Source organism: Vulpes lagopus, chromosome 23 (genome assembly GCF_018345385.1).
Source record: "Vulpes lagopus strain Blue_001 chromosome 23, ASM1834538v1, whole genome shotgun sequence".
Taxonomy (NCBI): Eukaryota; Metazoa; Chordata; class Mammalia; order Carnivora; family Canidae; genus Vulpes; species Vulpes lagopus.
In genome coordinates, this window is record NC_054846.1 from 60,352,279 (window position 1) to 60,379,961 (window position 27,683).

The 27,683-nt window shown below is 41.4% G+C and overlaps 1 protein-coding gene and 1 long non-coding RNA gene across 24 annotated transcripts in view; one reads left to right on the plus strand and one right to left on the minus strand.

The window, feature by feature from the left end:
* Nucleotides 1-27,683, plus strand: part of LOC121481394 (microtubule-actin cross-linking factor 1) — a 334,394-nt gene that overhangs the window by 128,549 nt on the left and 178,162 nt on the right. For 17 of the 23 annotated variants that reach the window (XM_041738684.1, XM_041738691.1, XM_041738688.1 and 14 more), the window contains exons 3-6: nt 9,077-9,166; nt 11,213-11,308; nt 13,280-13,357; nt 17,051-17,143. In XM_041738684.1, coding sequence (XP_041594618.1) covers nt 9,077-9,166; nt 11,213-11,308; nt 13,280-13,357; nt 17,051-17,143 — 357 coding nt within the window. The remainder of the gene's footprint in view (nt 1-9,076; nt 9,167-11,212; nt 11,309-13,279; nt 13,358-17,050; nt 17,144-27,683) is intronic. The other 6 variants (XM_041738690.1, XM_041738706.1, XM_041738707.1 and 3 more) reach the window with 1 other exon arrangement.
* Nucleotides 19,539-27,611, minus strand: LOC121481397. The gene is made up of 3 exons (XR_005985278.1): nt 27,264-27,611; nt 24,960-26,115; nt 19,539-20,208 (listed from the first exon to the last, which is right to left on the minus strand). It is a non-coding gene; the product is annotated as an uncharacterized LOC121481397 (long non-coding RNA).

Here is a 27,683-nt window from a genome sequence, read left to right on the forward strand (position 1 = left end):
AGATCAAAGCAACCAAGTCTCTCCAAGTTGTGGATTTAGTTGACCTAGGATCTCTTGGATCCCCAGCTATCTCTGTGGATCCCCAGCTATCTCTGTGGGAAACAGTTTGTTGTGGAATAAACAATTCTTTATTAGTTGAGAATACTGTTGGTCCAATCTTAAAAGATGTTTGTTAAGGTTGTTAGCATCTGTAATATATAAATAAGCTAATTTAGAATGCAAACCTACAAACCCAAGAGTTCTGGGCATATGCTAGAACTGTCAAAAAGAATAATCTAGGGGTACCTGGGTGGCTCAGTCAGTTAAGCATCTGCCTTCCGCTCGGGTCATGATCGGCTCGGGTCATGATCCCGAGTTGGGCTCCCTGCTCAGCGGAGAGTCTGCTTCTCTCTCTCCCTCTGCCACTCCCCCTGCTTGTGCTCCCCCCCCCTTTCATGAATAAATAAATAAAATATCAAAAAAAAAATCTGGAGGGGTACCTGGCTGTCTCAGTCAGTGGAATGTGTGACTCTTGATCTCAGGGTTGTAAGTTTAGATATTACTTAAAAAATATAAGAGAATAAAATGTTAAAAAAAAGCAAGAAAAAAGAAAAATCAGAGTTTTATTACTAAAAGAAATTTTTTTTAAAGTAGGCTCCATGCCCTACTTGGGGCTTAGACTCATAACCACAAGATCAAGAGTTGCATGTTCTACCAACTAAGCCAGGCACCCTGAAAAATCTAGAGTTTTAAATGAGGTTTTATGTAAGTTATTTATGCTGTGTCTCAAGGTCCTGGTAGCTGGTAAAACTTATGCCCCCAGAGAGAACTCCCAGGAAGGATGAGAGAACTGAGCGCATGAGCTCCTAAGGAAGAGAAATGCTTTCTCTGATTAGTTCTTTTTTTTTTTTTTTTTTTAACATTTTATTTATTTATTCATGAGAGAGAGACAGACAGGCCGGCAGGCAGAGGAAGAAGCAGGCTCCATGCAGGGAGCCCGACGTGGGACCCGATCCTGGGTCTCCAGGATCAGGTCCTGGGCTGAAGGCGGTGCTAAACCGCTGAGCCACCCAGGCTGCCCCTCTCTGATCAGTTCTTGGTGACTTCAGAAGTTATAGCTAGAAGGGAGAGGCCGATATTAGCCTCACAGATGGAACAGTTCTTTCCCTTTTTATTCATGTATGCAATCTAGTAGCTATTGGCCTTCCTCGATTTTCAGTGAAGAATTCCAGTATACCAATAAAACTTTTCCAACTCTGAATTTTTACTCCAACATTCTCAACTTCTTTGTGTGAGGCTGTCTAATTGGACACTAGGTTGTAGATAGCTGTGGTGATTCTAGGAACCCTTGTTGTGCCGTAGCCGTGAGACAACTCACGGAAGCATGGCGTGGACTTTTACACGCCTTTGCTTATTCGCATCTGTGCGGACAATCAAAAGGAGACTGGCAGAAGAGTTTCATTGAAGAGATTGACAGAGCAGTGCGCTTGAGACACAGAGGGGAGGAGCACTGCCCATGTGGCCACATGTTGGTGGTTCAGGAACCATCTCTGCCCGGACCTGTGTTTTCAGGACCTGATTTCATTCCAAACACATCTCAACCCCCACTTGAAGTTTTGGTCCTACATTTGGATTGGTTTTTCTACTCCTACACCTAAGTGCCTTGCCTGCCTGTTAGGTAAAGCTACCTTATGTGGATTTTAGAATCGTAGTCATCTTCAGAGAACCTTTGTGAATCAGGTGTGGCTGGTGCCACTCACTGTTAGATTCCTCAAAGCTTAAGGAATTCTCTAAACAGAGAGACAATAGAATTCTTATCAGTAAAGAGCCTCACACTCTGCTCCCCTCTCCCTCTACTTACCCCAACAGGTTTCCAGCCTCTACTCATTCCCTGCATGTTCTTTCACAAGCAAAAAGTCTAGGACAACTGCAATCTGTTTTTAAGCCTTAGCATTTAGGCTTTTCCTTGAGGATAAATTTGGCCATTGAATCAGCATGGGATCCCCCTCTTGCAGTTTAGAAATCACAAATTCAGAAACCCATTTAAAGTAACCAGGCTCACTCTAGTTTACCCTGTACCTTTTATAAGTATAGAGGAAAGTAAATAACAGACTCTTCAAAGCTTTCTCTTCTGACCTCTTTATCGTTCTTCAACATAGTTTGGGTCAAGGAAATTGAGCTGCTTGTGTTTCTTTTAAGTCTTAGAGGAAAGCTTTCCTTAGTGAGGTTTTCTGCAGGTATCAGAATACCATGTGACAGTCCTTGGTTCTTTTTGGAGGAGGGGGAGGTCCTCTTAGTATGTCCTTTCTGCCTGTCAGGCATCACGGAAGCCTTGTAAAGGGAAAGAGCACTGAACTCAGACTCAGGAGACAGTGAGGGGACACTTCCCAGCTCAGTGATCTTTCACAGGTTACTTAACTTCTCCAGGCAACACTCTTCTCATCTGGCAGCTGAGAGTGTTAAAATCCCTTTGGGCCAGATTCTGGTTCTAAGTACTTAAGTACCAGTTTATTCCCTTGCTAAAGCCACTCAGAAGCTGGGGGGAGCCGTTTGTTTTTCTCTAACTTCACATTAATCTTTTTTTTTTTTTTTTAAGTAGCTGTACACCCAACATGGGGCTTGAACTCACGACCCCAAGATCAAGAGTCACATGCTCTCCTGACTGAGCCCGCCAGGCGCCCATAACTTCAAGTTAATTTTTAAAGAACTGGCAGAGCAGAGCTTTCCTTGGCTTATTAACGCCCAGGAGTTGGGGAGGATTGGTCTGGGTGGACTTGATCCCTCAAAAGTTAGTCATTTGTTAATTATTAAAAGTAGCTTTTTTTTTTTTTGAGATTTAATGCACATATCCTACAAGTTTCCCATTTAAAGTATATGGTGGCTTATAGTATATTCAGAGTTGTGCAACCATCACCACCATCCATTCTAGAACATCTTATCATCCCCAAAGAAAACCCTGTACTGTTCAGTCTCTCCCTCAACGCCCACCCGCATACCTTTCCCCAGCCCCAGACAACCACTAATCTACTTTCTGATTCTATAGATTTGCCTATTCTAGATATCGTTTATAAATGGAATCATATAATAAGTGACCCTTTTCTTTGTAACTGGCTTCTTCTTTTTTTTTTTTTTTCTTAAGATTTTATTTATTCATTCATGAGAGACACAGAGCGAGAGAGGGCCAGAGACATAGACAGAGGGAGAAGCAGTCTCCATGCAGGGAGCCTGATGCGGGACTCGACCCCAGGACTCCAGGATTGCGCCCTGGGCTGAAGGCAGGCACTAAACCACTGAGCCACCCAGGGATCCCTGTAACTGGCTTCTTTCACGTAGCATATTGTTTTCAAAGTTCATCTACATTATAACAAATATCAGTATTTAATTGCCAGATAATATTCCATTTTATGGATGTCCCACATTTTGTTTGTCCATTTATCAATTGATAGACATTTGAGTTGTTTTCACTTTTTGGCTATTATTATGGATAGTAAATACTATGAACATCCATTCATATATATATATTTTTCCTGCACATACATTTTTCAGTTGTCTTGGGTATACATCTGGGAGTGGAATCACTGGGTCTTATGGCAACTTGTGTTCAGCCTTTTGAGGAATCATCAGACTGTTTTCCAAAGCAGCTGCACCATTTTACATTCTTACCAGCATTGTATGAGGGTTCCAGTCTCTCAATATCCTCATCAACAGTTGTAATCTTTTTGATTATAGTCCTCCTGTTGGATGGGGAGGATAGTTTTGATTACATTTTCCTCCTGACTTAGTAGTGATACTGAGCATCTTTTCATGAATTTGTTAGCCATTTGCATATATTCTTTGGAGACATTCACTAACGTTGACAGTGATTTTCACAGGGTGTGCAAACAGGCAAAGACCTAGGTAGTTGAAGTTCAGTCATCTTTTTGTTGACAGAATAACATGAGTCTTTGTTGAAGAGAAACATATATTGATGATTTCTGAGCAGTCTTAGCTTCGCCTGGCTGCCTCTAAAACATCTGACGCTTGGTCCACTGGACTTTTTCTTGTCTTTCCTCTCCCAGTTTTATTGAGACAGAAATGACATACATCATTGTATAAGTGTAATGTGTACAGTGCATTGGTTTGAGTTACATATATTATGAAATGATAAGCAGTAAGTTTAGTTAGCTTAGCATCCATTGTGTCATATGGATATGATCAAAAAAGGAAGCAAAAAAATTACTTTCCCCTTGTGATGGCAACTCTTAGGATTTCTTTTATTTCTTTTATTTTTATTTATTTTAATTTTTAAATTTTTTTTAACTCTTAGGATTTCATATGTATCATACGCAGTGTTAACTCAGAATTTTTTATTTTTTAGCTATTGGATTTTTTCTTAAGAGATTTGTGGAAAATTTTAGAGGCAATTTAGTATGTGCAGAAGAGGGTAAAGACTTTGGAATGGGACAGACCTGGACTTTATTGGCTTGGCCATTTACCAGCAGATTTTATTGACCTGGCCATTTAGTAGTATGTGACCTTGGGATGTGAATTGAGCCCTCCAAATCTCATTTCTGTATCTAAAAATTTTCTGACATAGAAGCACTAGTAAGTATTAGCTAGTACTTTATCCTTCTCTAGGCAGAGATATATCCAGTATGCTTCAGAAATAGATTGTTCTCTGTTACTGAAAATTCTCCAGGGAAAAAACCACTCCTCTCTTTGCCCCCATTACTTCTGTCTGTATCTCTGTTTTATAGTTTTTCATAGTTATTTAGTCCTAATCAGACAAAGACTGAGAGACATAATAAACTAGTCTCGCAAAATTTCTTGTAAGGTGGTTGAATTTTGCTGTTCTCAGGTATAAAACAACTGGGATTTTTAGAAGGAGATGTTGAGTCCTCGATGTGAGATTAACTTTATATTTCAAAGTACTACTTTTTCCTTTTCAGTACTCTGTGGTATTTAGTGTCCTGTTGATAATATGATCTCACTTGGTCCTCATTCCTATTATAATTTATTTAAATAATTTTTTAGTGCCCATTCCTGATTTTAATGCCCTATGCTCAGGTCTTATCTATCAAAAGTAAGTTGCTCATTGTTATCACTTCTCTTTTTAACCCTTAATATTTAAGTATTTAATATATTCTCTGTTTATTTTTTTAACCTACCATTCATATGTAATCTGAGTTCTGTTTTACCACTCTTTAGAAAGTGAGTCTCACAAAAAACACCATTATTTGTAAAAAGACTAAAAAACCCTTTCTTGGTCCTCATGCTTGTCCTGGAGCATTTGATACTGGTGATCATCCATTCCCTCCTTGATTACCCTTTCTTGTTTTTTTCCCTACCTCTCTCACTGCCTTTTTTCCACCCCCTATCCTTTGTTGATTGCTTTTCCATCTCCTGCTTTCTAATTTTGGCTATCCCCACAGGCTTAGTCCTTAGCACTCTGCTCTTCTTTCTTGCCCCAAGCCTAACGGCCAGCATTTCCCATGTCTTTAGCTAGCACCTCCACGCATATGACTTCTAAACTTAAGTTCTCAGCTGACTCAAATTGAATTCTGGTATTTTCAGCTGCTTCCAGAACATTACTGTTTGTAGCTCCTTTGCTGCTGTTTTAAATTCAGTATATTTAAAATTGAACTTTTCAGGGTCACTGACTGGCTCAGTTGGTAGAGTGTACAGCTTTTGATCTTGGGTTGTGAGTTCAAGCCCCACATTGGGTGTAGAGATTACTTAAAAATAAAATCTTAAAAAAAATTAAATTAAAAAAACTGAATTAAAAAAAAAGATTTTGGGATCCCTGGGTGGCGCAGCGGTTTGGCGCCTGCCTTTGGCCCAGGGCGCGATCCTGGAGACCCGTGATCGAATCCCACGTCGGGCTCCTGGTGCATGGAGCCTGCTTCTCCCTCTGCCTGTGTCTCTGCCTCTCTCTCTCTGTACGACTATCATAAATAAATAAAAATTTAAAAAAAGATTTTATTTATTTATTTATTCATGAGAGACACACAGAGAGAGGCAGAAACATAGGCAGAGGGAGAAGCAGGCTCCTTCCTGGGAGCTGGATGTGGGACTCCATCCCAGGACCCCGGGATCATGACTGGAGCTGAAGGCAGATGCTCAACCCCTGAGCCACCCAGGCACCCAAAATTGAACTTTTCAAATCCACTTTCTTCCCAACCCTCACGACCTGCTTGTTTCTGTTGTGCAAGTTTGAAATCTTAGACCCATTTGAGGGAGAGCTCTTAAAATCTTGGAGCCAGGTTACATGGGCTCACAAGAGCTGAATACTAATTTTGTGAGCTGATTGCTAAGCATAGCCATTATGAAAAATTAAATTATATAAACTTACAATTAAATAAATTATATTTAAAATAAATGCAATAAATGCTCAAAACACATCACCTCGTAATTATTTTACTACATGTTAATATTGTCTATGCTCTTGAGGTTAATTATGTCTGTTGTATCTCTGATGAAAAAAGTATATAGTGGTGTGCTGTTGTACATTTCTTCCCAACATTGAGTTTAGTGGTATTATATTAGTGGCTGGAATTTGGTCATGGTGGGAGTATGTACATCATGGAAATCAACAGATGCTACAAGTCTGAGCTAGATGTGTTATTTTGTCTAGACTTGAAGTAGTGGAGAAAATGTTAATATTGCAAATTAAAATAAAAAGTGTTATATCTATATTCATATTATGAATAGCACAAAAATATTAAAGAAATATTCCTTCAGTGTTTGAAAGCTATTAACCAATTCATCATAACCATTTTCTCCAACTGGTGATAATCTACCCATCACCTTCTTAATCCTTCACTCACACAGGTACAAACACTTATGCCTTGCATATTTCTACCTCTGTACCTTATGTGCTGTGGTTTTATGATCTTTTGTCTTCTGTCTAAACATTTTCTAATCCTTCCAGGGGTGCCTGGGTAGCTCCGTTGGTTGAGTGTTCAACTTTTGATTTTGGCTCAGATCTTGATCTCAGGGTCATGTGATTGAGCCCTGCTTTAGTCTCTGCACTCAGCACGAAGTTGGCTTGAGATGCTCTCCTTCTGTGCCTCCCCCAGCTCTCTGTCTCTCTCAAATAGATAAAATCTTAACCCCCCGCCCCCCGTCCTTCTAGTTCGTCTTCTTCCAGGAAGTATCACCAGCTATTTCCAGCCTTTATCTTTTTTTTATTTTTTTTTAAGTAATCTCTACACTCAATGTGGGGCTTGAACTCACATCAAAATCAAGTCACATGCTCTACCCACTGAACAGTCAGACGACCCCCATAGCCATGATCTTTTCTGACTCTCATTCTGTTTGGAATGTTAGAATATTATAATTGGAAATGACTGCAGTACAGTTTTCCACTCAAATGTGGAAATCCTAGTATCCCAGGCTCTGCTTGAAAATTTCAGTGACTAGAAACCCACTGCTTCTGGAAGTAGCCCTTTTTATTGTTGTCTAGAGAATTATTTATGTTGGAAATGAATCTTCTTCCTTATTATACTTGCCACTAGTCTTCTGATTCTGTGTTGTGTCACTCAGTGAAGTTGTCACTGGACTTGGAACGAACCAGAAAACCTACTGCCACTTCCTGCAGCTGTGTGACGTTAACTTCTTAAAGTCTCAGTTCCTTCTGAGGATACATAAATAAACGTCACAGGGCAGTTTGGATTAAATAAATAAAATGAGATTCTGACTGATTATAAAGCACAGTAGTTAATGGCAAAGACTAACTTCAGAAAAGACCAAACTGAGGCCAGTTTTTCCACTTGTGACCTTGGGCAAGTTACTCAACCTCTCTTTCCCTTGTTTCTAAATGTGTAAAATAGAAGTACTACCTACTTTGTCAGTGTCAGAGAGAGCTGAGGTAATGTGTACAGCATTCAGCATGGTGTTTGACATTAACCACAGATTTTCCCAAAGTGAGATGTTTTCCCACGGTTTCAAGTTATAAAATTGCAATTGTTATTTTCACAAGGAAAATCACCCTCAAAAGTTTTTTTTATTTCTTTTGAGAGAGAATAAGCACAAGCAAGAAGGGCAGAGGCAGAGGGAGAGACAGAATCTCAAGCAGACTGAGATTCTGAGTGTGGAGCCCAACCCAGGGCTCAATCTCACGATCCTGAGATCATGACCTGAACTAAAATCAAGAGTTGGACACTTGACTGTGCCATCCAGAAGCCCCTAAATAGATAAATCTTTTTTTTTTTTTGGAAAGAAATATTTGGTAGGAGAGGAGTTAACATGTAGGTACATCCCATGAAACACTGGGTATCTAGCATTTTTGTTCCCTTGGCACTATGGAAGGCTTTTCTTTTCTTTTCTTTTCTTTTCTTTTCTTTTCTTTTCTTTTCTTTTCTTTTCTTTTCTTTTCTTTCTTTTCTTTTCTAGGTTTTTATTAATTTAAATAATCTCTGCACCCAATTGGGGCTCAAACTCACAACTTTGAGATCAAGAGTTATATGCTCTTCCGGCTGAGCCAGCCACGCGCCCTCTGAAGGCTTTTCTGATTCTGACTGGACTCATCTGTCATTGGCCATTATATCACATTTTGGTCCAAAATAATTCTTGAGGGTTTTAGGATGATTGACTCACCATCTCTTTGTCCAGACTTTTTACAACATTGTTTACAGTTGGTTAGAGTATGTAATAGATCTGGCTTTACATCGCACATACATTTCTGTTAAGTGTTACCATTTCATATATATTGTACTGCAAACTGAAAATTCCTGAATTTTATTATTGTTTGCTGTTTCAAATTCTTTATTTTATTTTATTTTATTTTATTTTATTTTATTTTATTTTATTTTATTTTATTTTATTTTATTATTTTTAAGATTTTATTTACTTATTCATGAGAGACACACACAGAGAGAGAGGCAGAGACACAGGCAGAAGGAGAAGCAGGCTCCATGCAGGGAGTCCGATGTGGGACTCGATCCCGGGTCTCCAGGATCACACCCTGGGCTGCAGGCGGTGCTAAACTGCTGCGCCACTGGGGCTGCCCTGTTTCAAATTCTTTAATCTTTGTTTACCTAGAACCAGAAATTCTCGTGTAGATAATAAAATAATTCAAGATCAAATAAAAATCTATCTGTTTCACTCTTATACACAGGTCCGTAAACACATCAATGATCTTTATGAAGATCTGCGGGATGGCCACAACCTGATCTCTCTGCTGGAGGTCCTCTCGGGCATCAAACTGGTGAGCTTCTCCCTTTTTCTCATGAGTGACCTCACAAATGCATCCCTGCTAATGACCTGCTGGTCCGTCTTGTTGAGTGCCAGGACGGTGGCCACCACTGCCTGCTTTCTGTTATGATAGAGGAAGAAATAGAGATATTATTGGTGGACTTTGTTTCTAACTCAGACTGAGTTTTAAAATGATGTAATTTTATCTTAATGTGAATTGATGTATCATATTATTTCTTGATGGAGTTAGGTATCAGTTTTATTCCTTTCATATCTGCATTTTTTTTCTCCTTACTTGTTCTTTATCTGTTTGTAGAGATAGTATTTAGGAACAGTAGATTTCACATTTAAGAGCTATTTTCAGAGCTATTTAGAGTTATTTTCAAGGTTATGTAGAGATATTTTTTCCAGTTCACCTCATACTCTTCCTTCTTTGATTCACTGAATCTCACAGGTTTGGAAAGTACTAAAGTAAAAAAAAAAAAAAGGAAAGTACTAAAGTTAGTATCTGAGCACAGCCCAAGTACATTTGAGTTCCTTGGATAATTAAATATGCCTGCCTCCTCCCAAATGTGTTAAACATTGCTTGTGGGAAACACCTACATAACCGAAGGCAAATCCTGCCCAGGCTTCTTGGCTTGTCGGATGATAGTTCTTATATTTGCTTTGAGGAATCAAAATAACCCCACTTGTTGACTCTTTGTTCGTATATTTGAGCCTAATGGAAGCAGGTGATCCTCTGCAGTTTGTGTTCTGCCTCTAGTGTCATAGACAATATATTTTTCATTTAGAAAAGTCCAGGTCTGAATACTGGAAACATCTCTGGGGAGAAAGAACTGAAGCCCAGCCCACTCACTGCCTTTGGTGAATTCTTAGTCATTGTTTGTTGTGTTTCAAGAAGGGAATTTGTCACATTAAATTTCGCTCCTTAAGTAATATTCAGTTTCTTCAAGGATTGAGGCTTGGCTTCCCATAGCCTCTTTGTCTTGGTTTCATATCTTTTTTGTCTTACGATAGAATTACTTTTATAAATAAAATTTTGTTTTTTTTTTATAAAGATTTTATTTATTTATGAGAGACACACAAAGAGAAGCAGAGACACAGGCAGAAGGAGAAGCAGGCTCCCTGCAAGGAGCCCAATGTGGGACTTGATCCTGGATTCCGGGCATCCCAACTTTTATAAAATTTTTAATTTTAAAATTGACACTTTTTATTAGCACAGCCACTACTGGTGAATTCCATTTCTTATCTGGCCTTCATTTATAAATCTGATAAGTAATCAAAATGTCACTTTCACATTGCTGGACTTTATTCTTCAGCACTCACAAAGTTACATTTTGGGCATATCTGATGAACTCATAGTGATTTTCTATTGAAAATGATATTTTGGGGTGACATTGCTTCCAAACAGGTTGAAAACACTCTGATCTAATTTCTTTGCCTAGCTTTTGAAAACCTGGAGGTTGTTTATTTTTATGGAGATATTCATAAGATATCATCCTTTCACTGAGAACCATCCAAATTTCTCTTTCATGTTTATTCTCACAATCTCTTTCTCCTTTAGTTGACTCACAAAAACAGAGGGTAGGCGGCCATTGAGAATTAAAGATGTCTGTCTCTCTCTCTCTCTCTCTTTTTTTTTTTAAAGATTTTATTTCATTTATTGGGGGGGGGGGTGGGGAGAAAGAGCAGGAGAGAGAGGAGAAGAGCAGAGGAACAGGGAGAGAAGGGACAAGTAGACTCCCCACTGAGTGCAGAGACTGAGGAGGGACTCGATCCCAGCACCTTGAGATCGTGACCTAAGCCCTGAGCTGAAATCAAGAGACAGATGCTTAACCAACTGAGCCACGCAGGCGCCCTGAAGATGTGTTGCAACATAAGTGTTCAGTATAACTGTGTGATATGGTCTTGATTTGGTTTTGCATGTTTTGGGAGGTGGGAGGGTATTTTCATATTTATTTTCACTTTTTTTTTAAATGTTGCATTCATTTCCTTTTCATCTTTGTGTTGTGAATTTTCTGTTACTCTCTCATATCTTTGTGTTGGTTGGTGGCCAAAGGAGCCAGCAGGGCTGAAGACCCTCCGCCTCTTGAGCATGCCCTCCTGGCGCCATACAAACAGCGAGGAGCAGGAGGAGGAAGATGATGATGATGTCGTAGGTCCTCCTGGGATCCCAGCTGGCACTGCAGGGCCATCAGAGAGTCTGAGGTTCTCAAGGTCTCCAAGTAGCTCAGTTACCAACTGCCTTCTTCCCTCTGCCTCTGGGAATTTGGGTCCCAAAGAAAGTGGTTAAAACTAATTGTGCCTCTTGCCACTGTTAGATGATCCTAGAGTGAGGCTTGTTTTGCTTATATGAGAGTGGTTGGCACAAGAAGAATAATGGTGTTCGGAGGTGTCACGTGCCTCTGTGACCTGGAGACCCATACTGTTCTGCTGGCCTTGCTGTGTTTTCTGAGTCTGGATTGCAGAGCTGTGGAAAGTTTAGTTGAAGGCATGACAGTTAATTGCTCATGGCTCCACACTTGAGACTAACTCTCACCCTCTCTGCACTTCTACCCTTCAGGTACTCACCACACAACATGTCATTTGTTTTCAAAGCAGCCTGTTGTTTGCAAACCACACACTGCATGGAGATACTCTGCCTTGGTCAATAATATCTCTAGTTGCTGTAGAGGACAGTGATTTTTAACTTGCATGCTCTTTGTGGTGGGGAGTAGCAAGGAGTAAAGATAAGAGTGTGTAAGAAGGGCATTTCCTGTTTGTAGGCCCTAAATTATAGCCCATAACCTTTCTCCAGAAATAGAGATTAGGCAATATCCCTATTTCCTGTCCTCTTAAAGTCATGTTTTACCTTTTCAATATCCCTGCCCATTGCCGTAGATTCTTCAGTTTCATAGGCTGTGTCGTCCTTAAAGCCATGTTAGCTGAGATGACTGATAAAGAGGTTCTTGCGAGAAAGATTTTTCCTAAATCTTTGATGTAAGAAGTTATCCTGTTGCCCAGAGAGGCCTCAACATCTCTGTAGATTATCCTCATGTGGGAGTGTTGTTTAGAAATATTGGGGGCTCCCAGAGAGATGCTACTACCCATATCTTTACACGTGTTGGGTTACTTTTTGTGCAGTTCAACCTGGGGCAATGTTCTCTCTGTGCACGCACCTGCCACAGAACTACCTTATTATTCATCAGCCTTTAATTAGTGTACCACTTTGACATGTACAAATGAATTGGGTGTATATAATCTAGCAAGAATGTTGTCTCAGGCCCAGTTTTAGTAAAATAAAAACAACATTGGAAAATGAGCAGGAGAAAAGGTGCCAGAGGTAGATAGCCATCCCTGCATGTTCTCACTGGGCAAATGGATTCTAAACACTTTTGGAGGGATAACAGCTGGACTTTGGACAGGGCAGCAGAGGTACCAGAGGATGGATATGGCTTGTAAGACATCCAGGACTGAGCAACTAGTGGGAAATACCTTTATTTGGAGTATCACTGTTGAACAGCCCTACATCACCAAGACTTTCATTGCTCTTGTTATTTCATACTGATGTAAAAGGTGGCTTTCCTAAACAGACACCTATCTGTCTGGAAAATAGGTTTCTTCCTGATTTTTGTCTCTCGTTTTTTATTTTTTAACTTGTTTATTGAGCATATATAACTCATTCCCTGGTTTAAAATTGGCTGCCTCTGACTTCTTTTGCCAGGTTTTTAATAAGGTTGGCTTTATTACGGCACAATATGCAGTTAGGACTTTCCACCTTCCCTTAAAATAGCATTTAACTGTGATTTCAGGAGCCATACAGCCAGTCTTTGTTCCCATTACCTGCACATCTGTATTATGGCTACAGAAGAACCTGTAGAGAAGCTTCGGCATTGGTTCAGCATTATAGTCAAAATACACTGTGTGTTCACTGGAGGCACAATGGTAAACAAGCATTTTGCAGGCCTCAGCATGGCGAGACACACAGGTCCTGCCACTAAAGGGTACTTTATGTGATGCTCCCATGGCTGGCTTCCACCATCAGGGATTCTTTGTGGTCTTTTAGTCCCTGAAATGAAAAAAGACTGGGGTCTGCATGGGTAGATTGGTGCAGCTAAAATTAACAACTCTTTTTGTTTGTCTGCAGCCCCGGGAGAAGGGCAGGATGCGTTTTCACAGGCTGCAGAACGTGCAGATCGCCCTGGACTTCCTAAAGCAGCGACAGGTAGGATGATTCCATGCTTTCTCTGCTCTGCCAGGGACTGTTGGCGTTGAGTCCCTCCATAGGGGGTTCTCAATGCTCCTCCTGGGCCCCTGGTAATTGCTGCATTTGACTGGCCAAGTCTGAGTCTTATTTGCTAGTGAGCAATTGCATTATGTTTGGACAAATCATTTGGTAGTCCTTGCATAGAATCCGTGGCTTTCCTCAATGGGACAGTGTTAACAGAGAAGAGCAGGACACTAAAGATCAAACCTTATGGGGATGTCTGGGTGGCTCCGCAGTGAGCCTTCGGCTTAGGGCGTGATCCCGGGGTCCTGGGATCAAGTCCCACATCTGATTCCCTACAGGGAGTCTGCTTCTCCCTTTGCCTATGTCTCTGCCTCTCTCACTGTGTCTCTCATGAATAAATAAATAAAATCTTTAAAAAAAAAAAACAAGATCAAACGTTATGGACTCACTTTAGGTGGAGGTCAAAAGGAAGATGGGAAATTAAATTGGCAAAGAAGATAGAAAAAAAGTACATTGTCCAGGAAGAGGGAAAGCCAGAAGGCTACATGATCCTGAAAAGTAGAGGAGGGGCTGGTCAGGATTGCCGTTGTGCTGGAGCCACGTCAGACCCGAGGGAAAGATCAAGCCATCAAGCATTGTTGACTTAAGAGAATGGTAGGAATAGAACAGAAAAGCAGATGTAGTTTAGTGGGCCTGGATATAGGAGGGGAAGAAAGAAGTTTCCCACGTGTTTTTGGACATAGGAGGAGAAGCCAGTGAAAAGAAGCAGACAGAAATGAGAGTAAGAAGGAGTCCTGAGTGATAAAATGTTAGCCCTGGGAGATGCCATAGAGAGATACCAGCCGAGTTTCTGCATCTCCTAGATAACGAAACTGGGATCTGAACAGGTGAAATAACCTGCCCCAGAGCGCACAAGCTGGAGTGAGCTGGGACTTTGACCTGGGTCTCCTGCACTGGGATTCAGTAATCCTGCCACCACCCGTGCTGTTTCTCCCCTTTTTCCCCACTTCCTGTTGGAAGAAACGAAGTCCAGGGATTGGGGATGAGATTCTGAGCACAGCTGGCATGGTTATCTCTGAAAAAGAAAAGGAAAATCCCCCTCTCTTTAAGATACAGGGAGAAGGAAGGAGGGAGAGATAAAGATGCAGGGGTAGTATGTGGTGGAAAGGTAGATGGATGAGGGTGTCCAAGAGTCTGTCTGCTGAGAACCAGCTGTGTGGAAGAGATAGGTCTGGCTGCGGGTGCTGGGCAGTAGCTCGGGCCAAGCTGACATTGAATGGTATGCATGTTTTTAGAATTAGTTCATTTTTGTCACTTTTATCAGTAGTTCTCATTAACTTGGGAAATTCTTTCTCTGTGCTCCCAGAGCAGTTTACTCCCAATATAAAATCTACTACTCTATTATTTCTCTGTTTGCTGTCATGTTATGTAGGCCCTGTGAGGACCAGGAACAGGATCTACTTAACATTTTTATCTTCATCACCTGTCATAATGAATAGCCCATAACTGACACTTAATAAATATTTGTTGAAATAAATTGACAAATGAAAAGTGGTGGGAGGATTAGAGACAGTGTTTAGGGTACAGGAGAAAGCAAGATTGGAAATGTCTGTGTGTAGAGCTGGAGGGAACCTGAGGGTTCTTAATAGCCAAGATCGATTGAGAAGGATTGATTAGCTACAAGTCTAAATAAGAACCGACGGTAGATTTGATTACTATGATCAAAGGAGAGAATGTGTGTGTGCAGATCAGAATGGTGGATGCAGAGAAGGGCGAGGTGAACTCTGGGACAGCTCTTGGTAATGGGAAGGTCCAAGTTGTAGTTGTATAGGTATCCAAATTGTAGAGTAAAAGTCCTCAGAATGGAGAAGGCACACGAATTGTGCAGATAGGGTAATATTTGGGTCCCTGAGATGAGTGCTAAGGTTGCTAGTTTAGGAGTTAGGTGCTAAATCAGGGGTTTGGAGAGATTGGAAGGTAGTTTGCCAAGGTAGATTTCAGGATGAAAGAGGAAGCTGTTGGATGTGGGACTGAGAAACCTGTACTTAGCTGATCCTGCATCCGACTGGAAGTGGGGAGAAAGGGGACCCATCTGTGGGTCAGTGATTAGTGATTAGAAAACGGTATTCTCAGTCTAGAAGGGCAGCTTTTCCTACCCTCAGTATATAGAAGAGCAGATGGAGATACTGGTGCCTTAGTCTGTTCAGGTTGCCATAACAAAAATACTATCCACTAGGTGGCCTATAAGCAGCAGAAATGTATTTCTCACAGTTCTGGAGACTGGGAAGTCCAAGAGCAAGGCACTACTGGCAGATTCAGTGTCTGGCAAGGGCCTATTTTCTGGTTCATAGTCTGCAGTCTTCTGGCTATGTCCTCACCTGGCTGAAGGACGAGAGAGCTCTCTGGGGTTTCTTTTACAGGGGCACCATTCCTACTCATGATGGCTTCACCCTCATGACTTAATCATCTCCCAAGGCCCCACCTCCAAATACCATCACATTGAGTCTTATGATTTAACATAATGAATTTTGAAGGGACACAAGCAGTTAGCCTGTAGTATCAGGACACAGTAGGGGAGAAGTGACGCTTGTTTGAGGTCACTGGAGTTCTCTAGAGACATGCAGATTTCAGTTCAGTTGAAGAGATAAAGGCAGAGAAAACAATTGAACAGGAGCTCCGTGAAGGTAGGACAGAAGAGGCTTGCTGAGCTGGTTTTCCAGGTATCCTCAGTTTTAGCACTGAAAGTCCCACATCCCAGGAAATCTCTGCTTCCAGCACATGGGACGGTTGCTGCCCAAGCAGGGGATAGGGCCCGTGTGTCTATGCACTTTGTGTTGTTGGAATGCAATCTTCTAAGTAAACGCAGATGCTACTGGAGGCATGGCCAGGTGTGGATATCTTCAACAGAGGAGGGAAAATGGAGGTGGGAGCAGGCCAAAGACTGGCAAGGAAGGAGAGCTTGGGGAAAAAAGAAACAAAGTCAGGGCTGTGATGACTTAATAAAAAAGCAAGTCAGAATAATACCATGTGCTTATGGGGTTGCCTCACTGATGGGAATGCAAATTTGTGCAATTGTGCTGGAAAATAGTTGGCAATTTCTTTAAAGCTGAACATACACCGTATGACCCAGCAGTCCCACGCCTGCACATTTACCCTGTAGAAATGAAAGCATATGCTCATGAACCTAGGACCTTTATTCATTATTGTCCCAAACTGAAAACAACCGGAATGTTTTTCAGTGGATGAATGGGTAAACACAGTGTTGTCTGTTGATACAAGGGAATACTACCCAGCAACAAAAAGGAGCAAACTACTGGTATATGTGACAGTGTGGATGGAGATCTCAAGGGCATTATGCTGACTGGGAAAAAAAAAGCCATTATCAAAGTCTTACTTATTCATACAACATTCTAGAACAAGTAAAACTGAGAACGGATCAGGGGTTGGCCGGAATTAGTGGTAGGGCCAGAGTGTTGACTACAAGGGGCAGTGTAACATCACCTTTCTTGGGATGACAGAACTGTTCTGTTTCCTATAGTGTAATTACCCACATCTCTATAGATGTGAAAACTCATAGAACTGTGTGTGCATGTGCACACAGTTTAATTGTATACAATGATGAAAATCTATAAAAATGAAATCAGAAAGTCCCCAGAGCTCTGACATCAGCTTCTGTTTCTTTTCCAGGTGAAACTAGTGAATATTCGCAATGACGACATCACGGATGGCAACCCCAAGCTGACCCTGGGCCTGATCTGGACCATTATTTTGCACTTCCAGGTAGGGCTTGTGAAGTTTGGGGCCACTGTTACTTGGCTTGAACATTGCCTAGAAAGAACTAGAAGCTGTATGGACATCCATGGGCTGAGCCCCTAGCCTTCCTTCTCTGTGTGTGGGAGTGGCTTGGGGACAGAGTAGTCTAAACCCAGGACTTCCTGCTCATTTGCATGCTAAAATGGGATTTTTTTCATTTGTCTGGTCTGCGTGCTGGCAGTCAGGTAAGAAGTCTGCTCCGCTGAGTCAAAACTGGCTCTGTGGGGACTCAGAGTGTGTGAAAGGTTTGATGCTTTAGGAGGGTGGAGTGAAGGTTATAATCCTGCTTTGATGTAGACTTTTCCTCATCTCTAATGATCTTAAAACAAGCCAGGTTAATTATAGCACTGCCTTAGTCAGTTTGGGCTTCAATAGAGAAATACAGGCGCACCTTAGAGATACTGCAGGTTTGCTTCTAGACCACCACAGGAAAGCAAGTCAGATGAAGTTTTTGGTTTCCCAGTGCATATATGTCATGTTTACACTGTACTATATAGTCCATAAGTGTGTATTAGCATCAAACCTTTAAAAAAGTATGGAGATCTTAATTAAAAAATACTTTATTGCTAAAAAACTCACCCTCTGAGTTTTCAGTGAGTCATAATCACTGATCGCACATCACCATAACAGATATAATGAAAAATTTTGAACTGTTGGGAGAATTACCAAAATGGGACACAGACACGAGCTGAACAAATGCTGTTGGAAACACGGCACCGACAGACCTGCTCGAGGCAGGGTTGCCCCAGACCTCAGAGTGCAATAACATGAAGTGCAATGAAGTGAGGTGCATGTATGCCATGGACCAGGTGGCTTAGCCAACAAACACTTTCTTCTTGTTGTTCTGGAGGCTGGAAGTCTGAGATGAGGGTGCAGCACGTGCAGATTCTTGGTGCGGGCACTGTTCCTGGTTATTTCCTCACAGGAGCTTGCACGCAGAGAAAGAGATCTCCTGTCTCTTCATCCTTTCATAAGGGCCTTCATCCCATTATGGGGGCTCTGTCCTCATCACCTCATCTAAACCTAGTTACCTCCCGAAGGCCCCCCCACCTCCAAATATGTTACACTGTGGGTTAGGGCTTCAACACAAATTTTGAGGGGACATGAAACATTCGGTCAGTAGCAAGCACCTCAGAGGCCGGGTTTGTATATATGTGCTTGTAAGCGCAAGCTTGTCGCTTCCATCCACTTGAGAGCAGTGACATCTTGGTAGTGTTCACATGGTCACACTGCCTTCCTCCTCCTGCACTTTCCTGAGAAAGCAAATCCTTTTCAAGTCTGGACTACTGTTGGAAAAGTACGGCCTTATTTTTATGGAAAGACGATCTTGAATCATTTTAGCCCAACCAAACAAAGCTGTTTCTGACAGCCCTCATACACAATTGCTGTTTATGAAGCAGACAGATTAGAGGGAGCACTTCTGGAGCAGGTAAGAAAAAGGCTAGTATAGATAACTCAGGGCTCTGGCTCCAGGGGCTGAAGCAGCAGTGGTGTCCTAGTTGGGGCACTAGTGCCACCTACTGGGTAAAAGCAGAGCAGCAGGTGTCCCAGAATTCCTAATCACCTGAGAAAATTCTGAGTTTTGGACTTATTTCTTGAGGCTCTGGTTTGGAGGCACTGCTGACAGTCTGGAAAGTGTGGAAGTAACATGCATTTTTGTGCAACCACGGGGTGTCTTCAGGCATGTATTGGATATAGGGATAACTAGGAGCATGAACTTGGCAAGTGTGCCTTAGCAGGGTGGGAACAAGAACTTTGTTGAGCTTTCATGGAGGACTAGGGTTACTCCCCAGAGGACCCTTATAAGCCCAGGAGGAGATTTTTTTTGCTTTGTTCTTGTTTTTTGTTTTTTTGTTTTGTTTTTAGAGAAACTGTTTTGGTTGTTTATATTTTTGCTGCAGACTTGTCCTGTGAGTGCCCAGTCAGTATTGGTCTCATAGGGATGAGGTGGGAGGTCTCTATCCACTATGTCTCTATTTACCCTGACTGCAACTCAAACTCTTTTTAAAAGGAAGGTTCGTGTCCTAAGGAATAAGAACTGAATTGGTTAATCAACACTTTGCTGAGGACTGAGGAGATGGGGTAATGGAACTCTTCTTTTCCTGAAAACCTCCATCAGGAAAAAGCTTACTCTCTCTTTCTTTAAAAATTCCTTACAGAAACTTTTAAACATTTATGAAAGTAGAGAATATAATATGAAGAACTGTGATGTACCCATCACCTAGCTCAATAATTCTTAGCTCTTGGCCAGTATTATTTTACCTGTATGCTAATGCACTCCTCAAACCCCAGTAGGTTATCTTGAAAGAAATCTGAAACTTCATGTAACTTCTGTACATATGTCAGTGTGTATCTCTGAAAGATAAGAATTCTTAGTTTAAGCAAACTATTATAACACTATAAAATTCAGTAATTTCTTAAAATCATCAAATATCTGATTGGTGTTCAGATTTCCCCAATTACCTCATTTAAAAAAAAGATATTCTGATATCTTTGAATCAGAATCCCAACAAAGTCTGCATATTGCATTAAATCCTCCCCTCCACCCCCTCCTTCATCCCTGCCCCCACCTGGCCACCTTGCGGTTCATTGAGAAAATCAAGTCTTTTGTCCTTACAGGTTTATAAAGATGCTGATAGCATGTCTCGGGTGTCTTTTGGAACAATATCCTCCATCCTTTTGTTGTCTTGCTTTAAACTGGTGGTTTAGATCTAGACCTGAGGCTCGGTCCCATTCGGGTTCCTTTCTGGGGGATGTGGAGAGCAGGGATGGTTGAGTTGCATACTCCTATTGCTGCTTGTCAGGAGGCGCAATGGGTTCAGCTGTCATCAGCCCGATCCATCAGTTCCCTATTAACTGTTCACCGAATAGTAGTTAGTTGTTCACCTAACTACTGATTATGTTGCTAGTTCCACTATTTCATTAGAAGTTATAGAATGGCGCTACTCCAGTTCTTTCATTCCATCTTCATTATTTAGCTGGAGTGCTTCTGTAAAGAATTTCACCTCATCAATCACCCTGAGAGGTCACACCTATAGACAAAGGGTGATGACAAGATCAATGCTCCCTTCTTTCCCTCTATTTATCAGTTTTCAGTATAACTAATTGGTTCCCTAATATTCTCCAAAGATGACATATGAAAATTTATTTCTTCTTTTTTTTTCTTAGTATCACTTATAACTTATGGGTTTTTAACAGACTTAAATGTATTGCAATAAAATGCAACTATCATTCTTCTTACTACTCAAATAGCTTCATCTTTGACCAATGAGAGCTTCCTAAAGTTGACTCAGTCCTTTGGCATGACTCCCATAGTCCTTTTTGATAATCTCTTTTCTTTCTTTGTGATGGGATGTTCCAGACTTTTTTTGTGTATTTCCTGTCCAAGGCTTGAAATTAGCAATTTCTCCAAGGAACTCTCATTCTTTATTGGCCACAATCTGAATGCTACTGGGTTAGTCACTTTTTCTGTGGACAGAGCTCGCCAATATGTGTATTTTTCTCTTTTAAAAAATCATGAACTTGGGGATCCCTGGGTGGCGCAGCGGTTTGGCGCCTGCCTTTGGCCCGGGGCGCGATCCTGGAGACCCGGGATCGAATCCCACATCAGGCTCCCAGTGCATGGAGCCTGCTTCTCCCTCTGCCTGTGTCTCTGCCTCTCTCTCTCTCTCTGTATGACTATCATAAATAAATAATAAATAAACAAAAAAAATTAAAAAAAAAATCATGAACTTATACTGATATGTCTGAACAAAAACTTAAATTACAGTTTAAGTTTACTTATTTTTTAGTAATCTTTATACACCTCACACGGGGCTCGAACTTATGACTTTGAGATCAAGAGTCACATGCTCTTCCAACTGAGCCAGCCAGGTGCCCCCAAATTACAGAGTTTTGTTTAACTTATTTTTACTCTATATCTCTTTTACTCATTCTAAAAAATCTTGATCCTAACAACAGTAGCTTATTACTTTTTCCCTTTTCCAGACACACACAGACCCCTAGATATCTATATAATCACATGTGTATATTACATGTAATGTACTTGAACTAAAACAACAATCTCAGTGTTATTAACAATATGATTACTGAGACATTTGTGATTTCTTTGCAGTTTTCTTTGTCCTTTGTATATATCTCCTAAGGATGTACAAATAATTATAATTTAAAGTCATTTGAGGGCAGCCCTGGTGGCTCAGCGGTTTAGCAAAGCCTGCCTTCGGCCCAGGGCCTGATCCTGGGGTCCTGGGATTGAGTCCCACATCAGGCTCCCTGCATGCAGCCTGCTTCTCCCTCTGCCTATGTCTCTGCCCCTCTCTCTCCCTCTGTGTGTGTGTCTTTCATGAGTAAATATATAAAATCTTAAGAGAAAAAATCATTTGAAAAAAATTTGTTTTGTGACACCGTTAATTCAATACACAACTAGGCTCATTTGTTTTTTATTTGCCTCCACATTTTTAGGGATTGCCTTTTCCCCCTTTTAGTTTTATTTCACATTATATAGACCATCTATGTTGTTCCAAAGGGACATTTTAAAAGTAAACATGAATGAAGTCTAGCTTCTATACCTGTTCCTTCCATCCTATTTCTTCCCCTTCCATATTAGTTTGTTAACCATTTTTTAAAAAAATATTTTATTTATTTATTCATGAAAGACAGAGAGAGGCAGAGACACAGACAGAGGGAGAAGCAGGCCCCATGCCAGGAGCCCTATGTGGGACTCAATCATGGGTCTCCAGGGTCACGCCCTGGGCTGAAGGTGGCGCTAAACTGCTGAGCCACCCAGAGATCCCCAGTTTGTTAACCATTTTAAAACCCCTTTTTGGTTGCCATTCTATTGTTTGTTTATTTTAGGAAAATATGTTCCTTTTAAAAAATGACTTTCTTAAAAAAAAAATGACTTTCTTGAGGTAAAATTTACATACCATAAAAATTGACCCATATTCATTATACAATTCAATGATTTTTACAGGTTTTACAGCCATCACTATAACCCACATGTTAGAACATTTTCCCCATACCAGTAACACCCTTCCTGCCTGCTTACCATCATCCTCCATTCTCCTCCCCAGCTTCAGGCAACCACCAACCTATTTCCGGTCTCTATAGATTTCCCTGTCCTGGACATTTCACATAAATGGGATTATGGAATATGTGCCCTTTTGTGTCTGGCCTCTTTTACTTAGGATTAAATTTTTGAGGTTCATCTCTGCTGTAGCATGTGTCAGTATTTTATTCCTTTTTATTGCTGCGTACTCATCTGTGGCATAGATACACCATATATTTTGTTTATCTTTTCAGCAGTTGATGGACTCTTGGGTTGTTTTCATATTTTGGCTATTACAAATAATGTTTATGAATATTTGAGTACCAGTCTTTGTGCAGATGTATTTATTTCCCTTGGATATATACTTTGGAGAGGAATTGCTGGGTTGTATGATAAGTTTATGTATAACTTTTAAGAAACTGCCTAACTGTCCTCCAGAGTGGCTATACCATTTTATCTTCTTATCAGCAATCTGTGAGGACTCTCATTTCTCCACATCCTTGTCAAGGTTTGTTATTGTCTGTCTTTTGATGATAGCCATCATAGTAAGTGTGAAATGATATCTTGTAGTTTTAGTTTACAGGAAAATGTATTCTTTAACTGAATTTCACAAACATTTACAGAGGACCATCTATGAGCAGGGTCCTAGGTAGAGTCCCTGAGAGATATAAAGTGAACTAGACACAGACTCAGTCCAAGTTCACCTAAATGATTCGGGGAAATGAGAAGAGATGCACCATAAAATAACTTGATGGAGGTTTAAAGAAGCAGGGAGGTATGAGGCAGGGAGATGGAGCATGGGATGTACTCGATAATTAACAGTTATTGGTAGCAACTTGTGATAATTATTAACAGACCTTGTATTTCCCATAGCTTTGACTTAGCTCACTGTACTCTGCCCTGTTACCAATTTCACTAGAAGATAAAATACTTCTGGCTGCATCTGTCTTCTGCACGCACGTTAGCTACCTGCTTTTCTCCGTTTGCTATTTCAGCATAGCTGAATGACTATTTTGTCTTTTTTGTAGGGGGAAGCTCTGATGCCAGAGTATATTCTCAGAGGCAACTAACTATGAATTCCAATTCCTTTTCTTTGCTGTTCTTGATGACTTGGGGTTTGTCTATATTAGCTAAATGTTTGGGAGTGTGGGGAAGGGTTCCCTGCTTGGAAAGCTTTTGGTTGGCTGACAAAGGGTTATATAGGGCCTCTACTGTCCTTGTCTTGCTTCAGAGAGAGTGTGACATGTCTCTTGCTAGTTATGGATTATGCTGTTTTCTAGTCTTTTGTTATTGAGTATCTGTTAGCTGTTCTTACCGAGGACACCAAAACTATGTAAAGCCAAATAGAAATGTAGAATAGAGCTATCAAATGCTAGGGGATCAGTAAAATAATCATTATAATCTCTATGGTTGGTGCTAATGAAACATTTCTAATACAACCGACTTTCTTGCTCCCTCTGACCCCCACGGGTAAATACTGTCCTGAGGTTGATGTAGATCATTCCCATATATTCTTCTGTACCTTTATGACAGATGAGGGATTCATAAACACCATGTACTGTTTTTATAGTTGACACAGGTCCTGTCTTCTATATACCCTTTCTTTTTTAAACTAAACATTGTTTTTGAAGTCTATTGTGTTGATAAAAGAGGATCTGATTTGTTCATCTTAACTAATTTATGTGGACTATACTGTGAGTGGAGCCCCTTGCAGCTGTGTGACACAGCTGCTATTTGCAGTTTATTTCTTACTGGTATGAAAAAGGCATTCATTGCTACAGTGAACATCTGTGTACATGTGTCCTTATGCATATAGGAAAGTGGGTTTTTGTTGTTGTTTTTTGTTTTTGTGTTTTTTGGGTAGATACCTGGACTGGAGTTGCTGCGTTATACACTTTATTTTGGCAGATTACTCTCAGAACCAGTGTGTGACACACAGTGTTGTGTTGGATAACACCTACTTCTATTTGAATGTTTGTTTATGTGTTGTCCGGATCCCTGTAGTTGGATGCCAACTTAATAATGGATTTTGTCTCTTTTGTTCTCTTCTTTGCCTGGCTTAGAACAGGTGCTTAATAAATATTTGTTAAATGAATGAATATTTTATGAATTTGATCTTCTCAAAGCTGTGGGGTGGTTAAACTAGATAAATAGACTGTGATAGCCATTTTCCAGTGCTCATTGTTCAGATGAGCAACTGCAACAGTCCAACTGACATTTTTGGGTTACACTTTCAGATCCAAATAGGGTTTCTTGTCTCTTGATTCTGTCCAAACCTGTTTTAATGTTAGGATTTATAGTTTTTCTAAAAATAAATTCTTCAAAATCAGAATCTGACAAAATTAGCTTTCCAACTCTCAAATGTTTATTAGATGCTAGGGTACATCTATCACTCTGAAATAAAACAATTCAGAGTTAAGGTGAAAAGTGGTTTTAGCTGCTTACATGCGAAATTTACATTTTTGTGCACTTTGTGGCACTTGTTACTTGACATATAGATGAGGCACCATTCGTGTTTGTGGAATGAATGAATGAGCTCGTTCACTCTGGCTATATCCATGGGAGAACTGTGGGCAGTAAATAGTTAACTAAAAAAAGCTAGAGCAGAAGACCTGCAGAATGTCTGTGTCCTAGTCACCCCTGGTCGGCTGCTTTCCCAGAAGGCTGTGTGTTCAGAGTGCAGGCGAGATGAGAAAAAGGGCCAGGGGGAGGTCTTGGTGATCAGAGTTAACTTACTTAGTGGAATAGTGGAAGCGGAGCCCGTGTGAAGTCAAACAAGACTCAGGGTGCCTGGCTGGCTCAGTCTGTGGAACATGTGACTCTTGATCCCGGGGTTGTAAACTCGAGCCTCATGTTGGGTATAGAGATTGCTTAAAAATAAAAGAAGAAACAAGCAAGGGGGAAGAAAAAAGCACCTAAACTTTGGGCCCTAGAACGGATCTACTTTCCTAAAAGCCTAATCAAGAAAGAGTATATTAGGATCCTAGTGGTGGTGGTGGTTGAGTGTCTTCTGTCTTGTAGCTTAATAAATAACAAATGGGAAGCAAAGGGATTTACTATAAACCAGGCACTGAGCCTAGGACTATTTGTAGGGGTTGTCTCATCAGCCCTCTCGCGCCCCCTTACGCAGGATGTAGGATCCACATTTTACAGGTGAGGAAACTGCACCACCCAAGCAAGTTAGGTAGTTACTTAGCTATGAAGTTCCTGGAGCTGGGAATTGGCACCTACGCCTACTTTACAGAAAGCTCTGTTCCTTCCTTAGGCCAGTTTTCCTCTGGAGCAGAAAGAAATGAAGGCCTGATTTGTCCAACATACCTAAGAAGTTTAAAAAAGAAAAGGCTCATAGAAATAAATATGCTAGACTTTGTCAGGCCTCTGTGTCAGCAGCCGGCAGACTAAGCAGCTGTCTTTCTTGCCCTGGAGTCGAGCGGTTTCAGGAATTTGATTTGCTTGTATTTCACGAATAAAATTCAAGCTTGGGCCTTTGGATATGCATCTAGGAAGTTCTATAGTTGTAGTTCTCTTTGTTGGAGGAGCGAAGGGCTGGTGCCTGCCTAGAGAATTATGATGTCAGGGTCATTGTGCTGATTAAATGATTTCCTGTAGTCTGAGTGAGTTTCTCTCCCATGCTGGTCTCCTTGTCTGGTTTCTTGCTATGGTTTATGACCAACATAAGATGGTGCTGCGGCTTTGCACTCAGCTGTAGGAGAAGGCCTGGGGAGAAACACCTACCGCAGTGGAGGCAAGGTGGGTGCAGGGGCTCAGGAGCAGTTGTGAAGGAGCTGTTGCTTTAGGATCTCTTGCTGCTTTCCTTATGTGGAGGCCATTTCTCAGGACTCCAGGAGAGGCGGGCAGGACTTACACAGAGCCAGGCTGTGGGGTCTGGATCCTGTTGGCGTAGAATAAACAGTGGCGGTCGGGAAAAAGCACATACAACCTCTTCCCTCTCCATCAGCTGCTTAGTCTGCCGGCTGCTGACACAGAGGCCTGACAAAGTCTAGCATATTTATTTCTATGAGCCTTTTCTTTTTTAAACTTCTTAGGTATGTTGGACAAATCAGGCCTTCATTTCTTTCTGCTCCAGAGGAAAACTGGCCTAAGGAAGGAACAGAGCTTTCTGTAAAGTAGGCGTAGGTGCCAATTCCCAGCTCCCAGCTCCATACAACCTCTTCCCACTCCATCCAGAGCCCCTTGGGTTGGGATGTTGTGTCATCTGTCAGGCACTGTACTAAAGACTGAGGTGAGTGAATCCCATTGATGTAACGGGGATTTTTGAATCCAACTTCTAAGACTTGAGTTCAGACTTCCTGCCCCACTGCAACTTGATAAAAACCACCTGGGCCTCATTTTAGCAACTTCCTCTCTTACTCCCAACAGCTAGTGTTCTCTGTTTGAGCCCTTGGCCCATGTGAGTCTAGTTGACAATTCAGAACAGTGGGTACCTTCCTGTTTTACCTAACTGAGGACACACCTGTCCCTGCCACAGTTAGAACACAGTATAACATGAGGTTGAAATTAAAAGTCTTAAATAGGAGTTTGCCTACAGGCTTCGCCAGTTACCAGCCAGGTAGCCCCGAGCAAACCTACCGAAAAGAGCAGTTTTGACCGATAATGGTTACCGTCAGAATTAAATGAGGTAAAGCATAGCTTAGCACAGTGCTTGGCACCTAACAAATGCTGGGGAGAAAAATGTCAGCCAGAGACATTACTGCTGAGCACCTGTGTCAACTCTTGTGCAGCAGAGATGGAGCTTCTCTGTTGTATTTGGAAGCTATATCCTTTATCATGGAGCTTCCTTACACAATACTCAACCCATTTCTGAGTGTCCCCTCTTTGTCATTGGCTAACAGAATTGACGGATCTGTCTGCTGTCTTTCTCTCTTCTGTCTCTCTTTCTGGGAAGGCAAGGAAGAGGGCAATAAATATTCTATGAAGCTAGATCTTTAAAGTCTGTGCCTTAACTGTGAGGAGGAAGCTCAGATTATATTTTGTTTAGAATAATCTTATTATTCTGACCAGAAAAATTTGAACATGTACCTGCATGGCTTGATATTTCCTTTTGGACATCCTGGCACAACAATTGAAATCTCTTTCCATTCACAGTCTGGGGGTGGCAATAATGGCAGCGTCTCCAGCCCTGGTTCTTCTTGGCCCTTCCCTGCCCGGCTGGTAGCAGCAGGCTGGTTTGCTTGTTCTTCCTCCTCCTCGCCTCTTCCTCCTCCTCCTCTTCCTTCTCCCCCCCTACCTCCTCCCCCCCTCACGGTACCCTTCTTCCGTGGCCTTCCCGCTTTCCTCTCCCATTCCCCTTTACTCTTACATCCCACCCCCTCCTCCCCACCCTCCGGAGGTTTTCCCCTCCCCTGGTTTCTGGCTCCTTTTTGCTTTCTGTTTGTGTTTCTGAGGGCAGTGCTCCAATTACCTCATATTTGGAGAGAGGAAGCAGCAGCCAATCCGGTT